Genomic DNA, 18,164 nt, shown 5'->3' on the forward strand with positions numbered 1-18,164 from the left:
ATGTTCGGGACACAAGGGGGAATGCATTTCGAGAGAGCATAGGTGGCTAGGCCTCCTAAAGTAAAAGCATTCACACTTTGAGTTGACAAGCACTTTGAGTTGACAAGCACAATTTTAAATGATAAAGAAAGTCATAAATAAAGGTGATAGTTCCACAAAAAATGGGATTGTATATAACTTGTATAATAATGGGTGCCACCATCCATGGATTAAATTAATACAACTCTTAAGTTCATGGAGAACATGCGAAGCCAAAGCCAAGATTCTTTTTTTGGATGTTTTTGTTAGGAGGATCTGATGGCACATGGGCATCTTAGAGTATGTATGTGCATGAATAATTCAAAGTCCTTGGAGAAGGTGTGAAGGAGGCATATAATAATTCAAAGTGAATAGAGAAGGTGTCAAGGATGCATCTCTTCTCTATATCTATATCTATCTATATATGTATGTATATATGTGTACTTTGCCCCTTGCCACATGGCAAAAAATAGCAAAGTAGTTTTTTCTATATTTAGTAGCAAAATATATCATGGAAGATGGATCAAGACAGAAGATGGGTCAAGCTACTTGTATATTATATAAAGGATATATAAAGGAAGACTTTCAAGAAGCTGCCGCGTGGCAAAAGGAGGTTACTTGAGAAGCTTCCCATTGCCCCACGAGTCTGCGTGGGCAACATCGACGCCTTGGAATATAGAAAGACTGGCTTGGGCACATCAATTATTGATTGGAATAATAATGCCTATATATACTTATATAAGTACATGATGGGAGTTCGTCAGGAGAAACAGAAAAAGGGTTATTCTTAATCCATAAAATAAACCCTCTCTCAGCATGGTTAACTAAGTGCTTACTGTAATTATGGTATATCAACTGCCACCTTCATCTGCGTGCTAGCAGAGCGAAACACCTTCTATCACTATGGAAGAAACGGATACTTTTGCTAGCGATGGACGCAGCGAGCCACTCCGCAGGGTGGACTCTTTGGATATGGAGTCCAACCATGTCCCTGGCCTGCACAGTTCTACCAAGGTTTGTACACACTAGCATTTCAATCCCTTGGTTATTGTTTCATTAGAGCTTAAAAAACCAGGTGATTAATCAATCAGTCAATCAACTAATGATAAGTATTTGAAGTAGCTATTGAAGGCATTTCTTGTGACTCTAATGCAGGCTTTATCAAAAGCATTAATACTTCGGTTGGCCTTCCAAAGCATTGGAGTGATATATGGTGATGTGGGCACATCACCCCTGTATGTCTACAGCAGCACTTTCCCGGATTCAAACAATCTGCCCCAGGAGGAGGATGTGCTGGGGGCACTCTGCCTTATCATCTACACACTCTCCCTCATCCCTCTCATCAAGTATGTGTTCATCGTGCTTCGGGCCAACGACAACGGAAATGGTAAGAGTATAAGGAAACAGTCCATGAAGGAAGCACCATCATGCATAGCATAGACTAAGTACCATCTTGCATAGCATAAACTGTGATACATAGTTATTCTGCACAAACTACCACCATTGCAGAGTGTCATGTACCTCAAGTGTGATGCATAGCTTTTCTTACTGGATGTAGGCTCTGATGATAGTGTCATGTACCTCCAGTGTGATGCATAGTTTTTCTTACTGGATGTAGGCTCACATTGCTCTGATAATAATGTCAATGTAGGTGGCACTTTTGCGCTTTACTCGCTTATTTGCCAGCATGCAAAAGTTAGCCAGCTTCAAAACCAGCAAGTAGAAGATGAAGTACTGTTCGGTGGACATAAGGTGCAACTCCCCAGCCGAGAGTCCGAAAGAGGAGCAAAAATCAAGGAGGCATTAGAAGGAAGTAACTTGGGCAAGAGGGTTTTGCTGCTTGTGACCCTCCTCGGTACATGTGCAGTCATTGGAGATGGTGTACTGACACCGGCTATATCCGGTACGCATCATAAAAAGTGTGGGAAACAATACAGGCCTGCCATTTCTTTTTCTGGTGTGGTCTCAAACGTACCAGGCAGTGTTCTACATAGTATGGTACCAAATGGTGCTGGCTGTTGAGAGTGATTCAAGGGGAACGTGGTTGCAAATGTCACTTTGTGTGTGTTTGTGTGTGTGTGTAAAGTTGAGTCCTTTTGTTTGGACAAATGGGTGTCTGCCTACTACCCATGGCAAGCCAAAAAGAACCCATGGGTGTGTTCATCAGACCCAATGAACTATGTTCCTTCTAAGAAAGATCAAATTAAACTAGTGTATCAAACCAACCAAGCTGGTTTTCAATCCCAAATGAAGCTGCATTATGGTGGTTGCTATTCAACTCCCAACATTGGAGTATCAACTGGGAAAACTGAGCCGGCCAGAACACACAAGCTTTATCTGCCTGTAATTCCCAAGCTTTATCAAGCTTGAATCTTTTAAGTTGGCATGCTTGTATGCTTCGGCGTATGAAACTAACTAACAAACTTTTAATTGCAAAACAATCCATTAAAATTTATCAAACTAAACAAAGTATCTTTTATCATATTGCAAGCAATGGTATATCCTTTTTACACAATTAAATCAGCATGCATTGGATTAAAAAACTAATCTGCAACTCATGGGGCTTGAAGGCTTGACCTAACTTGCAAATTATGGTAAAGTCAATATGCTTCCAAATTAGTAAATATTTCATAGTTGGCTAACCATGTTACAGAGTGTTATACCTCAAAAAAAAATTAAATGGGCGATAGGTGATTCCACTGTTCTGATGAAACCTGATGCAAATTTAATGTGGGTGTATGATGCATCTGTGATGCAACCTCTCTTGCAAAATCAATTTCAGTTTATTCTAACTGTACTTCAAACACGGTTGTTCTCTTGCAGTGCTCTCAGCAGTAGATGGAATTCAAACCAAGGACCCAAACTTGAGCACTGGTAGAGGCTCTAACTTCAATGTCCCAAAACACTAAAATACTATGAAAATGTGTGTAATCTGACTTAATCCTGTTCTCATTCTTGCCTTAGGGATACAAAAGAACCCCCCGCGCCCCCCCCCCCCCCCCCCCCCCCCCCCCCCCTCCAACCCCACCTGAAAAAAAAACCCAAAAACAAAACAAAAAGAAAGAAGAAGAAGAAGAAGAAGCTATGGCATTAGCTAGTCATATGTCCATTTTAGTGTAGAAGTGATTCTTATGTCCTTTGCTGTCTCGGTTATATAATTCCTGAACTAAGGTGGTGATCCCTTGAAATCTCAACTCAAAAAAAAAAATGTTGACACAAGCACATTCCATTGCAGACCATGTGGTTCTTATTTCCATTGCCATTCTAGTACTACTATTCAGCCTTCAGCGGTTCGGAACTGGCAAGGTGGCATTTCTGTTTGCTCCGTGTGTCCTGATCTGGTTTGCTTTCATTGGTCTCATTGGCATCTACAACATCTTCAAGCATGATGCCAGCATTTTTCGAGCATTCAACCCTTACTATATTGTCAAGTATTTCAAAAGAAACGGAAAGCAAGGTTGGATCTCTTTGGGTGGCATAGTGCTAGCCATAACAGGTTAGCTCCCTGCATTGCCTTGGCCACTGGCCACTTTAAAGATGTAAGAGTATTTATATTCCAAACAATATCATGTATGCAGCTCTTCAGAGAGTTAATCATGCTTATCTTGTGATAAAGTGCAGGCACAGAGGCCATGTTTGCTGATTTGGGACACTTCTCCGTGCCCTCCATTCAGGTAATGCATATAGCACGTACACATGTTACATCAACTCTATGTCTTGTATTACTTTCTGTTAAGCGCCCCCCAATCAAGCTATTCATTTAGCATGTACCCATGTGTAAAAATCAATCCTGTGCCTTGGATGACTGTGTTGTGAATGCGTAGCATGGATCAAGTCTCACACATACCATGTTGTAACATGTGCTTTTCTGTCTCAGATGCTTTCTGTTGTGATGGTGTAGCATGTGCCCACATGTATGATTATCAACTCTTTAGTCTTTAATGGATTGTGCCCTGCTGGTGTAGAACGTGCCCACGTATGAAGGGTCAACTCTTGTGCCTTTGATCGTTTGCTTCTGATGGTGTAGCATGTGCCCATGCATGTGGCTGCAAGTCTGGTGCTCATGTGCAGCTTCATTGCTTCTGGCTACAAATTCCTTTGCTTTCTTTGCAATTTTCTGATAGGGGCATTGTGATTGCAGATAGCATTCACCACAATTGTATACCCTTCCCTATTAGCTGCCTACATTGGCCAGGGGGCTTACCTTTTAAGACATCCCGAGGATGTTAGCCAAACATTTTACAAGTCAATTCCAGGCAAAGAATCTAGCATTTCCTACTCTCTTTGTTATGAGAAAAAGAATCAAACATCTTGATAACAGCAACAACTCTATAATAAAAAGTGGTTATAGCTTACTATACATAATAATGTAAGTACATGCCTATACAACATAGCATTTAAACAACGCTGAGATCTTACCCTTATGCTAATTGAATGCCTTGTTTTGTTATTTCCAGAACCCATTTTCTGGCCAATGTTTGTGGTAGCTGTTGCAGCTGCCATAATTGCAAGTCAAGCCATGATATCTGCAACATTCTCCATAGTAGAGCAGTCTCTTGCTCTTGGGTGCTTTCCAACTGTGAAGGTGGTCCACACGTCATCAAAGTTCATGGGGCAAGTGTACATACCTGAGATCAACTGGATCTTGATGATTCTGTGTGTGATTGTCACTGGTGTCTTCAAGACAACAACATATATTGGGAATGCCTATGGTATGTTGACTACATGTTTCTTCTACAATTATGTATACATATGAACATATGCACTGATGTGTATACTCATGCATGCATTATGAAATGTTTGGCATTTTCTGCTCGTGCAGGTATTGCTGTTTTAGCTGTGATGCTTGTGACAACCAGTCTCTTAACCCTGATCATGCTCATGATATGGCAGACAAAGCTTTACCGTGTGGTTGCCTTCTTCTCCATCTTCGCGTTTGTTGAGATGCTCTACTTCACAGCCAATCTGTACAAATTTGATCAAGGAGGCTGGCTGCCATTGGCTTTCTCGTCCTTCTTGGTAGTGACTATGGCAGTGTGGCAGTACGTCACAAGCAAGAAATACAGATATGAATCTGAAAACAAAGTCTCTATAAACTCGTTAGTGAGCAGATTAGAGAGTGATTTAGGGCTAAACAGGGTGCCAGGGTTAGGGCTAATGTATACACAGCTAGTGCATGGAGTGCCTCCCATATTTGATCATTTTGTGGAAAACCTGAGGGCTTTACACTCAGTAATAGTGTTGGTGTCTGTGAAACATTTGGCTATTGCAAGAGTGCCAGCAGAGGAGAGGTTCTTGGTGAGAAGGGTAGGAAGCAAGGAGTATAAGATGTATAGAAGTGTGGTGAGGTATGGGTACATGGATGCACCGATTGAGCATGGGGATTTCGAGGCTTTGTTGATGGAGAGCTTGGAAAGATTTGTAAAAACAGAGGGTGATGGGCTTGAGCTGTTGGAGCAAGGAGCTGAATTATCAGATAGTGCAGTAGACAGCATGACCCACATCACTACATATGGTGTGGAGGAAAGCCATGAAGAGGTAAACAGGAAGACTAATACAAGTACCACGCAGGCGGAGGAAAGGAAAGAAGAGATAAACAAGGAGATAGCTTTCCTGCGAAGGGCAAGAGGAGAAGGGGTGACTTACCTTCTTGGAAATAGTCTGGTGGAGGCTTCACAGAATGCTTGGATTGGGAAGAAGATTGTCGTGAACGTCCTTTATGATTGCTTGCAGCGCATGTGTAGAAAGAGCAGAGTTGCACTTCAAATACCACACAAGAGGTTGATGGAAGTAGGCATAACCTATAGCATATGAGTTCGTATGCTTGTTTTATCATATGCACAAATAACACTGCACTACTATTATACTCTTTTGTGGCTAACGTTTGATGCAAGGCAAGGTCACAGTACCATGTATACGTTTCTTGAATGCATAATTATGTGTTTCTTGAATGCATAATTATGAACATGTCATTTGGCACGACGCAGGTTAATGCTAACATAAATAATGAAGTTTAATCTCCTTCAAAGCTTCTCTGGGATGATAATGGTTTAGTTCTCTAGGATGTTTGTGCACTTAAAGAAGCAAAGCAGGGGTGCCATAGTACCATGCATGTGTCTTGGGCACTACGCATAATTAGAGCATCTCTAAGATGATGGTTTAGCCTAAAATTCTTTTTATGGTTTCTAATGTTGAGAGAGAGAGAGAGAGAGAGTGGTTGCCACAACCACAATCATGAAGGTGTTAGCCATAGGAAGGTGTTATCCATAGATTCAGTGATTTGCTGTACTAATTCTTTCTATTTGCTACTTCCCTTGGTGCTAGGCTTCATTATGGCTGAGTGTGCCCTGCATCTCTAGAGGTTTAATAGAAACTCAGTATGAAGGGCTTTGTGTGAATATATGCTCTTATGTGTGTGTGTGGAGTGCGTGTGTGAGAGCTTATCTTGATGTAGAGTTCTACACCCACTATTGGGCACAGATGACGTTAGTGGGGATGTCGTAATATCTAGTCCATACTATGCATAATGGAGTTGATAGTTATATAGTCTTGTGGGTTGACTACATGCATGTTCGTAAAAGGTGAATTTGGGCACATCCAGGTATGTATAGATTCAGTGGAGGACTTTGGCCATGTTCACAACCTCACAACAGAGCCACAGCATTTGGCAGAGTAAAGGCAGCATGACTGCAACAACCTAGAAGTGGTAACCTCTTCAATGTTTACAAAAGAACATCTACTCGTCTACGCCCATTGCCTACGATATAGAAAAATACAGAATAGAGATTACGCTTAATTGATAGCCGAATACTTCTGCATTATTGATTGCCTGTTGCAAAAAGTTACAAAGTTTTCAATGCGATCAGAAAACTCGCTAATTAAAAGTCCAGGATGATAAAAGCAATCTGCGAGCTACATGTAATAACGAATTAGTTGAATGGCACAATAAACTTCAATCTATTGAAGGTATAAAGGTATGAAAATAATATCTCCCAAAATGGTACAAATGCATTGGGTTTCATAAATCTCGATAGGTGTTATGAAGTCTCAAATAGATGTAATGATCACATAATCACTGATTTGTAGACCAGCTAAAACGAATTGTGTGAGTGTTTTATTCAAGTTTTCAATGTATGAACATTATAAGTAACTTTAGAACGTTTATAAGGTGTGAATTCATTTATTAACTTTCAGCCATGAAGAGGCACGTGTCCTTCTAATTTTACCTTGTGAGTTGTGTTCTAAATTAGCAACCACCTACTGCCACACCGATGTCTGTACAAAACCATTGTTGTTGCCCTTTGTCATGCACTTGAAGTTCTCCATGTCGAACTTCTTCTTGAATTTACCACCCTTACGATCACAGAATGCATCTTTTTGCGTGCATATGTTGCCTTCCTCCAATACATATATAAAACTAATTAAGCATTCATGAAGAGCATTTCTCTTCTATGTTCCTACACCATGCCTTTTGTTCTTCGAGAATACAACTTTTTGAAGGTAAGGAGACTCATCCATGCTGTTAACCATATTATAGGTTAATATGGTTTCACCTGCCTGACCTACTATAAGGTGCTTTATCATCTTACCTGCTCAAATATGCACACCCACCTTTTCTAAGACTGCATTAGAGCACCCATTGTTTGTAAGATGGCATTGGAGCACCCATTGTTTGTAAGACGGCACTGGAGCATCAAAGGGCTTTGACTATGGTATACTGTCATTGATCTACATACTCTTCCTTACACATGCACTTATGGATATAAGCGTACAAGCATAAAGAAGACATCTCTATCTCAAACGATCTAAACATCAAAACATGCACTTATGGATATAAACGTACAAGCATAAAGAAGACATCTCTATCTCAAACGATCTAAACATCAAAACAAACGCACGCCTCTTTGAGTGTGCTATGAAAGAGACAAATCTTATCACAAACAAGGTACCCTTGACATGGCCACAAGTACTACGTCGCCAAAGAAATGGAAAACTGCCAAAATTATTTAAATCATAGTAAAAACCTTAGTGTTGAGAAACCTTCTAACTTGACCATGGTGGTCATCAATCCCATAGGATAACCACACAAAAAAAGATTTGGGTGACTTACCCCCTATGAGAGATACCATATCCTTCTAACTCAAACCCCACTATATTGAGAAATACTTTATCCTTCTAACTCAAACCCACTTATACTAGTGAACCATCAATTTACTTAAAGGATAGCATATTCACAACCTCACAAAAAGAGCCACAACATTTGCATGAATGCAACAAGCTAGAAAGGTAAGCTCTTCAATGTTACTAAGGAAGTTACAAAAGAAATCTATGCATGCCTACAATATAGAAAAATAAAGAGTAGAGATTATGCTTAATTGATAGACGGTGAATACTTTTGCATTATTGTCGCGCCAAAAGTTATAAGTTTTCAATGTGATAAAAAAACTCGCTAATTAAAAGTCAAGATGGTGCATTTGGAAATTAATCTTCATATAACAGCATACTAGTTGGTAGACCCGTGCTTCGCACATCTTTTCAGACTTCCAAATTCAAATTGTACCCGAGCCTCCTTAAACCTCCTCTTTCCCTTCTCGAGTGGCCCAGACTCGGCCTTCGCGGGTTGATTGTCCTTTCTTTCTCTTTCTCTTTGGCTCTTTTTATAATTTCCCTTTAAAACAAAAAACATCTTGTTTAAAGTAAGTTTAGTCTCTCTCTCTCTCTCTCTCTTCGTTCTCCTCTCTTTTTCCCCCCCTTAAAAAGCACTCTCTCTTCCTCTCTCTAACTTTCTCTCTACTTCACTCTCACTTACTCACTCTCTCTCCCCCCCTCTCTTTAACTCTCACAACCTCCCTTTCTTTCTCTTTTCTCTCTCTCTCTCTCTCTCTCTCTCTCTCTCTCTCTCTCTCTCTCTCTCTCTCTCTTCGTTCTCCTCTCTTTTTCCCCCCTTAAAAAACACTCACTCTCTTCCTCTCTCTACTTCACTCTCACTCACTCACTCTCTCTCCCCCCCTCTCTTTAACTCTCACAACCTCCCTTTCTTTCTCTTTTTTTACCCCCCCCCCCTCTCTCTCTCTCTCTCTCTCTCTCTCTCTAACTCACTCTCTTTACCTTTCTCTAACTCTCTTTATTTCTCTTTCTAACCCTGTTTCTTTCTCTTTCTAGCCCCCCCCCTCTCTCTCTCTCTCTCTCTCTCTCTCTCTCTCTCTCTCTCTCTCTCACACACACACACACACTTATTGATTCTCTCTAACTCACTATTTTTACCTTTCTCTACTCTCTCTCTCTCTCTCTCTCTCTCTCTCTCTCTCTAACCGTCTAACTCTCTAACTCTAACCCTCAAATAAGATATATATATATAATAGTAGTAGTAGTATATATATACATGTATAGATAGTAATATAGTATGGTATAAAAGAGTAGTAGTATAGTATAGAAGAAGATACACACGCACACACACACACACACATAGTGTACATTAGTATATCATAGAAGAAGGGAGCTTCCACGTGGGGTAGCTAGGAGTCGTCATGTGGCAACTCCCAAATAAGGTATTATAGATCTGTGTGTGTATTACGTATAATATATATATATATATACAAACATACACACACACACACACACACAACAACAACAACAACAACAACAACAACATACTCCCACATACACATGTATATACATATACATATATAGATATATACATACATACATACATACATACATACATTCATATATATATATATATGTATATATATATATATGTATGTATGTATGTATGTATGTATGTATATATGCATATACATACACACACACACACGCATAATATTATATTGCATAATCCTTCATGAAATTGGTGTTCCGTACCTCCATGAAGCATCTCGTATATGTCCCGATCCACCTCATCCAACATCTCTGCCAAGAGCTCGCATTTTTCTTGAGATGGTGGTGTTAGTGCTATCCATTTTAGGCAACCTAGGATTGCCCGGCTCTCTCTTCTAATGCAAGTTGAAATGGCCCTTAAAGCAAGGCTCCTTTACTTCGTCTCTGTTGTGCATGTGCCTCAAGGCTCCTTTACTGCATGTGCCCTTTATTCGCACTTTCTCCTTTACTCCTTCTTTGCTGCATGTGCCCTCTATCACCCTTACCCACATTGCTAGCAACTACTACTCTAGAGATGGACTTGGAATATCTAAAAATATTGTGATGTGCTTGCCCTTTATCGCCCTTGCTACATGTGCCTCTTCCCATACCCACATTACCTACACTGCTATAGTAGCTACATCTCTAAAGCATGATGGAGTTTGGGAGCTACCATGTGGCAACTCTAATAAGGTATTATAGAGTGTGTGTGTGTATGTGTGTATCTTTTTTTATACTAAATATGTTTATTTATTAATATATGTGTTTTTATATATGTGTATATGTATATGTGTGTGTGTGTGTGTGTGTGCATGCATGCGTGTGTGCATGCATGCATGTGTGTGTGTGTGTATGTATATATATATGTGTGTGTTTGTGTGTGTGTATTTAAATATTCTCTCTCTCTCTCTCTCTCTCTCTCTCTCTCTCTCTCTCTCTCTCTCTCTCTCTCTCTCTTCGCTATAGATATATACATAGTATACTCTTTATATAATCTATATATATATATGTATTTATATATTTACATATATTTGCACACACACACACACACACATATACATATACATATACATATATACATCTATATCATATTATATTAAATAAAGAGTATAATGTATATATATATCTATCTAGGAGAGAGAGAGAGAGAGAGAGAGGTATTAACGTCGGTAGAATGCAACACGAGGGTATATACGACCAACGGTGGGAGAGAGAGAGTGAATATTTATTTATTATAAAAAATAAGCATATTTAATGTAATAAAACACACACACACACCCACGCACGTGCACACACACATATATATATTATAAATAAATAAAAAGGATATATATATATATGTATGTATTTATATACTTACATATATTTGCACACACACACACACACATATATGTGCATATATATATATATATATATATATATATATATATATATACATACATACATACATACATACATACATACATATATACATATATATATATATATATATATATGTATGTATTTACATACTTACATATATTTGCACACACACACACACACACATATATGCATATATATATATATATACATATATATATATATATATACATATATATATATATATATATATACATATATATATATATATATATACATATATATATATATATATATACATATATATATATATATATATACATAGTATACTCTTTATATAATCTATATATATGTATGTATTTATATATTTACATATATTTGCATACACACACACACATAAATATACATAAATACATCTATATCATATTATATTATATAAAGAGTATAATGTATATATATCTATCTATCTAGGAGAGAGAGAGAGAGAGAGAGAGAGAGAGAGAGAGAGAGAGAGAGAGAATATTTAATTATTATAAAAAATAAACATATTTAATATAATAAAACACACACACACCCACGCACATGCACACGCACATACACACACACATATATATATTATAAATATGTATTTAAATAAATAAAAAGTATATATATATATATATATATATTTATGTATGTATGTATATGTGTGTGTGTGTGTGTTTAAATATTCTCTCTCTCTCTCTCTCTCTCTCTCTCTCTCTCTCTCTCTCTCTCTCTCTCTCTCTGCTATAGATATATACAGAGTATAATCTTTATATAATATATATATATATATATATATATTTATATGTATTTATATACTTACATATATTTGCACACACACACACATATGTATATATATATGTATTATATATACTTATATATATATATGTATTTATTTACTTACATATATTTGCACACACACACACACATATGTATATATATATACATACATACATACATACATAAATCTATATCATATTATATTATATAGAGAATATAATGTGTATATATCTATATAAGAGAGAGAGAGAGAGAGAATATTGCAATACATACATACATACATAAATCTATATCATATTATATTATATAGAGAATATAATGTGTATATATCTATATAAGAGAGAGAGAGAGAGAGAGAGAATATTGCAATACATACATACATACATGATTATTGCAATACATACATACATACATATATATATATATATATATATATATATATATATATAATTATTTAATCATTTTTAAAAAAATCAACATATTTATCATAATAAAACACACACACATACATAAACACATTATATATATATATATATATCGTATAGTTATATACACATTATACTCTTTATATAATATATATATCTTTCTCGTATAGTTATATACACATTATACTCGTTATATATATAATATATATATATATATATCTTATATAGTTGTATGCACATTATACTCTTTATATAATATAATATATATATATGTATATTATACACACACACACACACACACATGAACGTGTGTGTGCATATGCGAATGAATATGTGTGTGTGCGGGCATGTGAATTTTTTTATGTGGACATTTTTGTATCTATGTTTTTGCACCTGCACACGCATATGTGTGTGAGAGTGTGTGCATGTACACGTGCAAATGTGTGTGTGCATGTGCATCTATGTATACATGTGTGCATGCATGTGTGCCTATCGATGTATGTGCACATGTATTTGTGTATGTCACTGTGTGTATGTGTGTATATATATGTAAGTTCATATGCATGTATGTGTATGTGCGAGGTTGAGTAAGTGTGTGCATATTTGTGTATGTGCACGTGTGTGTGAGTGTGTGTGTGTGCATGTGTGTGTGTGTGTGTGTGTGTGGTGCGTTGTGTGCATGCACATGCATGTGTTTATGTTGGCATACATATAGATCTATTTATATATACATACCTATAAATATGTGTGTGTGCTCTCTACATGTGCACATAATATAATATTATATGTGTGTGTATGTGTGCACACATGTTGTTTGAGTGTGTCCATGTGAGAAAATGAGCAAATGAGAAACTCTCATATGTGTGTGTGTGTGTGTGTGTGTGTGTGTGTGTATATGTATATATATATATATATATATATATATATATATATATATATATATATATATATATATGTATGTATGTATTTATGTGTGTATTTATGTGTGTGTGTGTGTGTGTGCGAGTGCTTATATATATGAGAAACGCATTCAATGAGCAAATGGCTTAATTGTGACAACTAATTGTGAGCCCCAATACATCTAGGCTTGTGGAAAAGAACCATTCCTTTTAAAAAGCTCAAAAATGTGAAACTCTTCTATATATATATATATATATATATATATATATATATATATATGAGACTTATTTAATGAGCAAATGACTCATTAAAAAAAATCTCCTTTCTCCTTTATGTGAAGGGTTCTTCTCCTTTTGCCAAGTTGGGCTCTCCTTTGCTTGCCACATGGTAGGTTACAAATAAGTGAGAAACTCTCATGTGTGTGTGTGTGTGTGTGTGTGTGTGTGTGTAATATAATATATGTGTGTGTATGTATATGTGTGTGTGTGTGTGTGTGTGTATATATATATATGTGTGTGTGTGTGTGTGTGTGTGTATGTATATGCATTTATGTGTGTGTGTGTGTGTGTGTGGCTGTGTGTGTGTGTGTGTGTGTGAGTGAGTGCTTATATATATGAGAAATGCATTCAATGAGCAAATGACTTGATGGGGTGACTAATTGTGAGCCCCAATGCATCTAGGCTTGTGGAAAAGAACCGTTCTGTTTAAAAAGTTCAAAAATGTGAAACTCTCATATATATATATATATATATATATATATATATATATATGAATGAGACCTATTCAACGAGCAAATGACTCATTAAAAAAATTCTCCTTTCTCCTTTATGTGAAGGGATCTCCTCCTCTTGCCAAGTGGGGCTCTCCTTTTCTTGCCACATGGTAGGTTACGAATAAGTGATATATAAATGAATTAAATTAGTTGAATGACACAATATACTTCAATCAATTGAAACATGCAAAAAGGATTCTACAAATGTGCCAAGTAACCTAGACAAAATGTTGCTCAGTAATATGAATTTCAGGCTGCAAAATTAAATACTTCTATTAAGTATAAAAGAATCAATACAAATCATGGAGATCTAGGTAAAGGTATGAATAATATCTCCCAAATGGAGCAAAATCAGTGAGTGTCATAAATATGGGTGCCCTTGATCACCTCAACACATCTAGCCTTCCATATCTGTCGAGAGGCAGGGATGCTAGCAATAATCTCCTTTTTAGCCTTTCATATCTGCGAGGTGGTGATGCTAGCAATAATCTCCTTGGTGATATGAAGTCTCTGACAGTGTAATGATTACATATTCACTGATATATAGATTATCTATGAAGAATTGTGTGGCACTCGTCAAGAGATTCGAGATGGTATATAGGATGCATAGAACATTTTTCATTTATTTAGTATTTTATTATAGTTTTCACTATATAAGTGACTTTAGGTGTGAATTCATTTATTAACTTTCAGTCATGAAAAGGTATGTGTCCTCCTGATTTTACCTTGCGAGTAAGTTGTGTTCTAAACTGGCAAACCACCTACTGATTTTACCTTGCGAGTAGGGCAAGTGTTCTAAACTGGCAACCACCTACTATCACATCAATGTCATGTACACAACCATTGTTGTTGCCCTTGTCGTGCACTTAGATTTTTCTCCATGCCAAACTTCTTCTTGAATTCACCACCCTTGTGTGATCATAGAGACCATCTTTTGCCTGTATATGTTGCCTTCATTCGATACATCTATAAACCAATTAAACATTTCATGAAAAACATTCATGAAGAACATTTCTCTTCTCTGTTCCTCCACCATGCCTTGTGTTCTTGAAGAATACATCTTTCGTAAGGTAAGGAGAATGTTCCATGTTGTTAACCACTTGGTAGGTTAAATAGTTCACCCGTCGACCTACCGTAAGGTGTTTTTCCATCTTACCTACTCGAGTGGGCGCACCCATCTTCTGTATGACGGTGTAGGAGCATATAAAGTGGCCTTACCAATGAGCTTACTATCAAATAGGGAAGGTCTAATAACTCTGTATACATACTTGCTTAAAACTACTCTGATGGGAATCTTTTTGCTCAGGTTTTGAGATGGACATTCCACTGGAAATGAGTGTGCCCGTCCGTCTACATCGATTTTGCTCTTTTCCATTTGGAAATGTCACATCAATGTTGGGCTTTTTAAAATCTCAGCAGACTCCCATCTATGGTCTTTTTATTGGTTCTTCATTGGGTACCCTCGTTGTTTTCTTTGTAAGTATTATTTGGGGTTGTGTCATATATAAGGCTAAGGTTTAGTTTTTTTTCCTCTTAAAAAGCCATGTATAATCATATTTAGAGAGCAAGCTTTGGGAAATAGATTTTTAAGAAAGCTGAATTGGCTTATAAAGTGGAGAAGAATCGTGTTTTATTGTTGGAAGTATTGCTTGTGTGTAAGAAAGAAGTGTGGATGTCATTGAAGGATTAGAGAGAAGAAACTTTTTTATTTAAAAAAAAAGCTTAAGGGAAAAGTGTTTTCGGCAAGTGAGACTGTGAGCTTCTCCGGGCTTGGCCGATCCCTAGGGACATTTGCACGACCATTTTTTAACAAAAAATATAAAAACCAAAAACCTTGCCCACATTCCAAAATTCCTAAAATATCCTCATATGAGGGGAGAGTTTTGTTCCGAGAAGTTAAGCTCGCAAACGACTTCTTTTGAATTGCATTCACACACGCTTGGCTCCTTTGTGTGTGGGCTTCTCGATGTTGCCTTTCTAGGCCTTTTCAAAAACCGGACATTATTACTGGTGGTGTGCGTGTAGACTAGTTGGGGCAATACCCTCTTGTTGCTTTTATGAACGCAAATTGATGCATTTCACATAGATCCTTAGACATGACACATTTTTGGTGCAGTGTGAGCGTGGAGGCCTCTCTTCAATGTAGATTGCCACTCGTAACAATTTCTGGTGATTTCTCTATCTTTTTTCCAGCATGGATGGTGATGTATTTTACTCCAATGGTCCTTTTTCCGTGGATGTGTTTCTTGCAAAGTATATGCGTATGAGTGTCAAAGACAAATGGAGTCCTTAAGGTATTCATCAAATGTGGTAAAGAAGGTCTAGCAAACTCTCAATTTCTCATAAATCCTACTAAACATTGCATCTATGTCCTCATGTGTGTGCCTAACCATTAAAAATCTCAATTGGACAACCTTTGAAAACACCCCTTGCAACAAGAAGAGACAAATATGCAAACAAGTACCAATTTTTGTTTTCACCTACATAGTTATCTAGCTATAGGAGCAAGTTCTCTGGCAACTTATGGAATGATGAAGCCCTACAGGAATCCTCATTGCAAATGGTTGGTCATTTAGACTAGGCATTGGTGTGGTTGGTGCTCTTGATACTATGGGCCCTGCATTGGAAGTAGAACAACTCGCTTGAGCTGTTTCAAAAGGTGTTGTGGGCTTCCTAGTTGCGGAAGTGGCATGTGCATTATTACTTGACACCTGTTTAATAATAGGCGCTTTACCATCACTGATATTGTGGTAGTCTAAAGCTTTCCTTGAGCTTAAAGCACCAAGAAGTGAAACATTGCTTCTCGGAAGTCCATTTGTTGCTAGATCACCAAGAGGGTGCTCATCCATCCTCGTAAACAAAATGCAATGGAGCGAACTGTGAGATTGGGGTCAAATGGCCATAAGCAAAGTGCCCATAATGACCCTCTCCATGCCCATGAGTGATCATTCCAATCAATGCCACCTATAGTTGCCATGTCGAATCCGTATCTTTTGGTACCATCCATAGTCTAGGAATGGCTATATTCTTTTGATCCATCTTGTTGTGGATGATGCAAAAATATTTTTTTGGTTGTGTTTGTTGAAACACACGCTGTTCGTAGTAGAAGATTTTACAACTTTTTTGTTGATTCATGTGAATGTTCCTTTCCTCTCCCTGATCCTTGATCTTTCTTGTAAACTTGGCTTGGCTCCCATTCTAACCTTGAGTGAACTACACAAGCTGCACTTGGAGAACTCACTTGTCTCTTTCAAGGCCACATGTGAGAACTCTTTATTCCACATTCTCCCAAAAGAAGACTTGGATAGCTTTTTGTCATATCCCAATTGATCAGTGTTGTGTTGATCTCATCTAATATGTCCACTTGCTTATATGTTTTTCGTATCTTTAATTGAGTCTCCCTTGAACCATCCAGCCTAGTTCTACTCTTATTAGGCATATGCTCTGAGTTCATGTCCACAAAGTCTTGAACTAGTGCTCTAGCCATACCAGTATGCTCTAGGCTCCTTCTCATTATTTCTGTGTTTCCATGCACATGTTGATGCACACTAGCCTCGAACTTTTCTCTATAGCAGTAGAAGGATGTCTTTGGGATTCCATGCACTTCATGCCATGCTCGACAACAACAGACAATCATCTTCTGAGTTTTTGAGTCTTGAAGCCAAGATACAGAGAGCACATCATATACATAGTTTGTATGGGTTTTTTGAGACTACCCCCAAAACTCCTAGCGTATGCTCATTACCATGTCACGGTCAACAAGTTGACAAAATTTACTCTATCAACAATCAATAATAGAAACCTTTTGCACTGATTCAATGCACTGATTCAACTGACACATAAAAACTACAAGTTTGTGGGGCTTTCTCCTTTCTAATTCTATTTATGAAAGTGTAGATCCTTTTTTTTTATGTTGGGGCATCATTAGCCACTATTGGAATCTCATTAGTGGTTTGTTCTCCATCAACCTGCATCAATTAGCCACTATTGGAATCTCATTAGTGGTTTGTTCTCCATCAACCTGCATCAACTTGCATGGCCTCAATAGCTACATAGCGTTGTAATAGGCTGTTGTCTAGCATTGTAGTCTTTTTAATGGGCCACTTAACTAAGTTGATGCTATCCACATTGGGTATAGTTCTACTTGATGTACTCTCATGTGCCCTTTCAATAGCCACACCCACACAATCCTCACCAAGTTTCTCAAAGTTGACACAGTTGTTTGGAAACACATACAAGATAAACCCCTT

At 37.4% G+C, this 18,164-nt stretch overlaps 1 protein-coding gene across 1 annotated transcript; it reads left to right on the forward strand.

Annotated features, from left to right (window-relative positions):
* Positions 1 to 779: 779 nt before the first annotated feature.
* Positions 780 to 5,931, forward strand: LOC147628599 (potassium transporter 5-like). The gene is made up of 9 exons (XM_086813796.1): positions 780 to 1,032; positions 1,174 to 1,405; positions 1,670 to 1,921; positions 2,842 to 2,892; positions 3,254 to 3,514; positions 3,640 to 3,692; positions 4,160 to 4,274; positions 4,476 to 4,730; positions 4,841 to 5,931. Exons 1-9 carry the CDS (start codon positions 922 to 924, stop codon positions 5,830 to 5,832), a joined length of 2,322 nt encoding a protein of 773 aa, XP_086669922.1. The 5' UTR covers positions 780 to 921; the 3' UTR covers positions 5,833 to 5,931.
* The last annotated feature ends 12,233 nt before the right edge of the window (positions 5,932 to 18,164 follow it).

The sequence above is a fragment of the Cibotium barometz genome, chromosome 19 (genome assembly GCF_041138505.1).
Source record: "Cibotium barometz isolate CiBa-2024 chromosome 19, ASM4113850v1, whole genome shotgun sequence".
NCBI classification, from domain to species: Eukaryota; Viridiplantae; Streptophyta; class Polypodiopsida; order Cyatheales; family Cibotiaceae; genus Cibotium; species Cibotium barometz.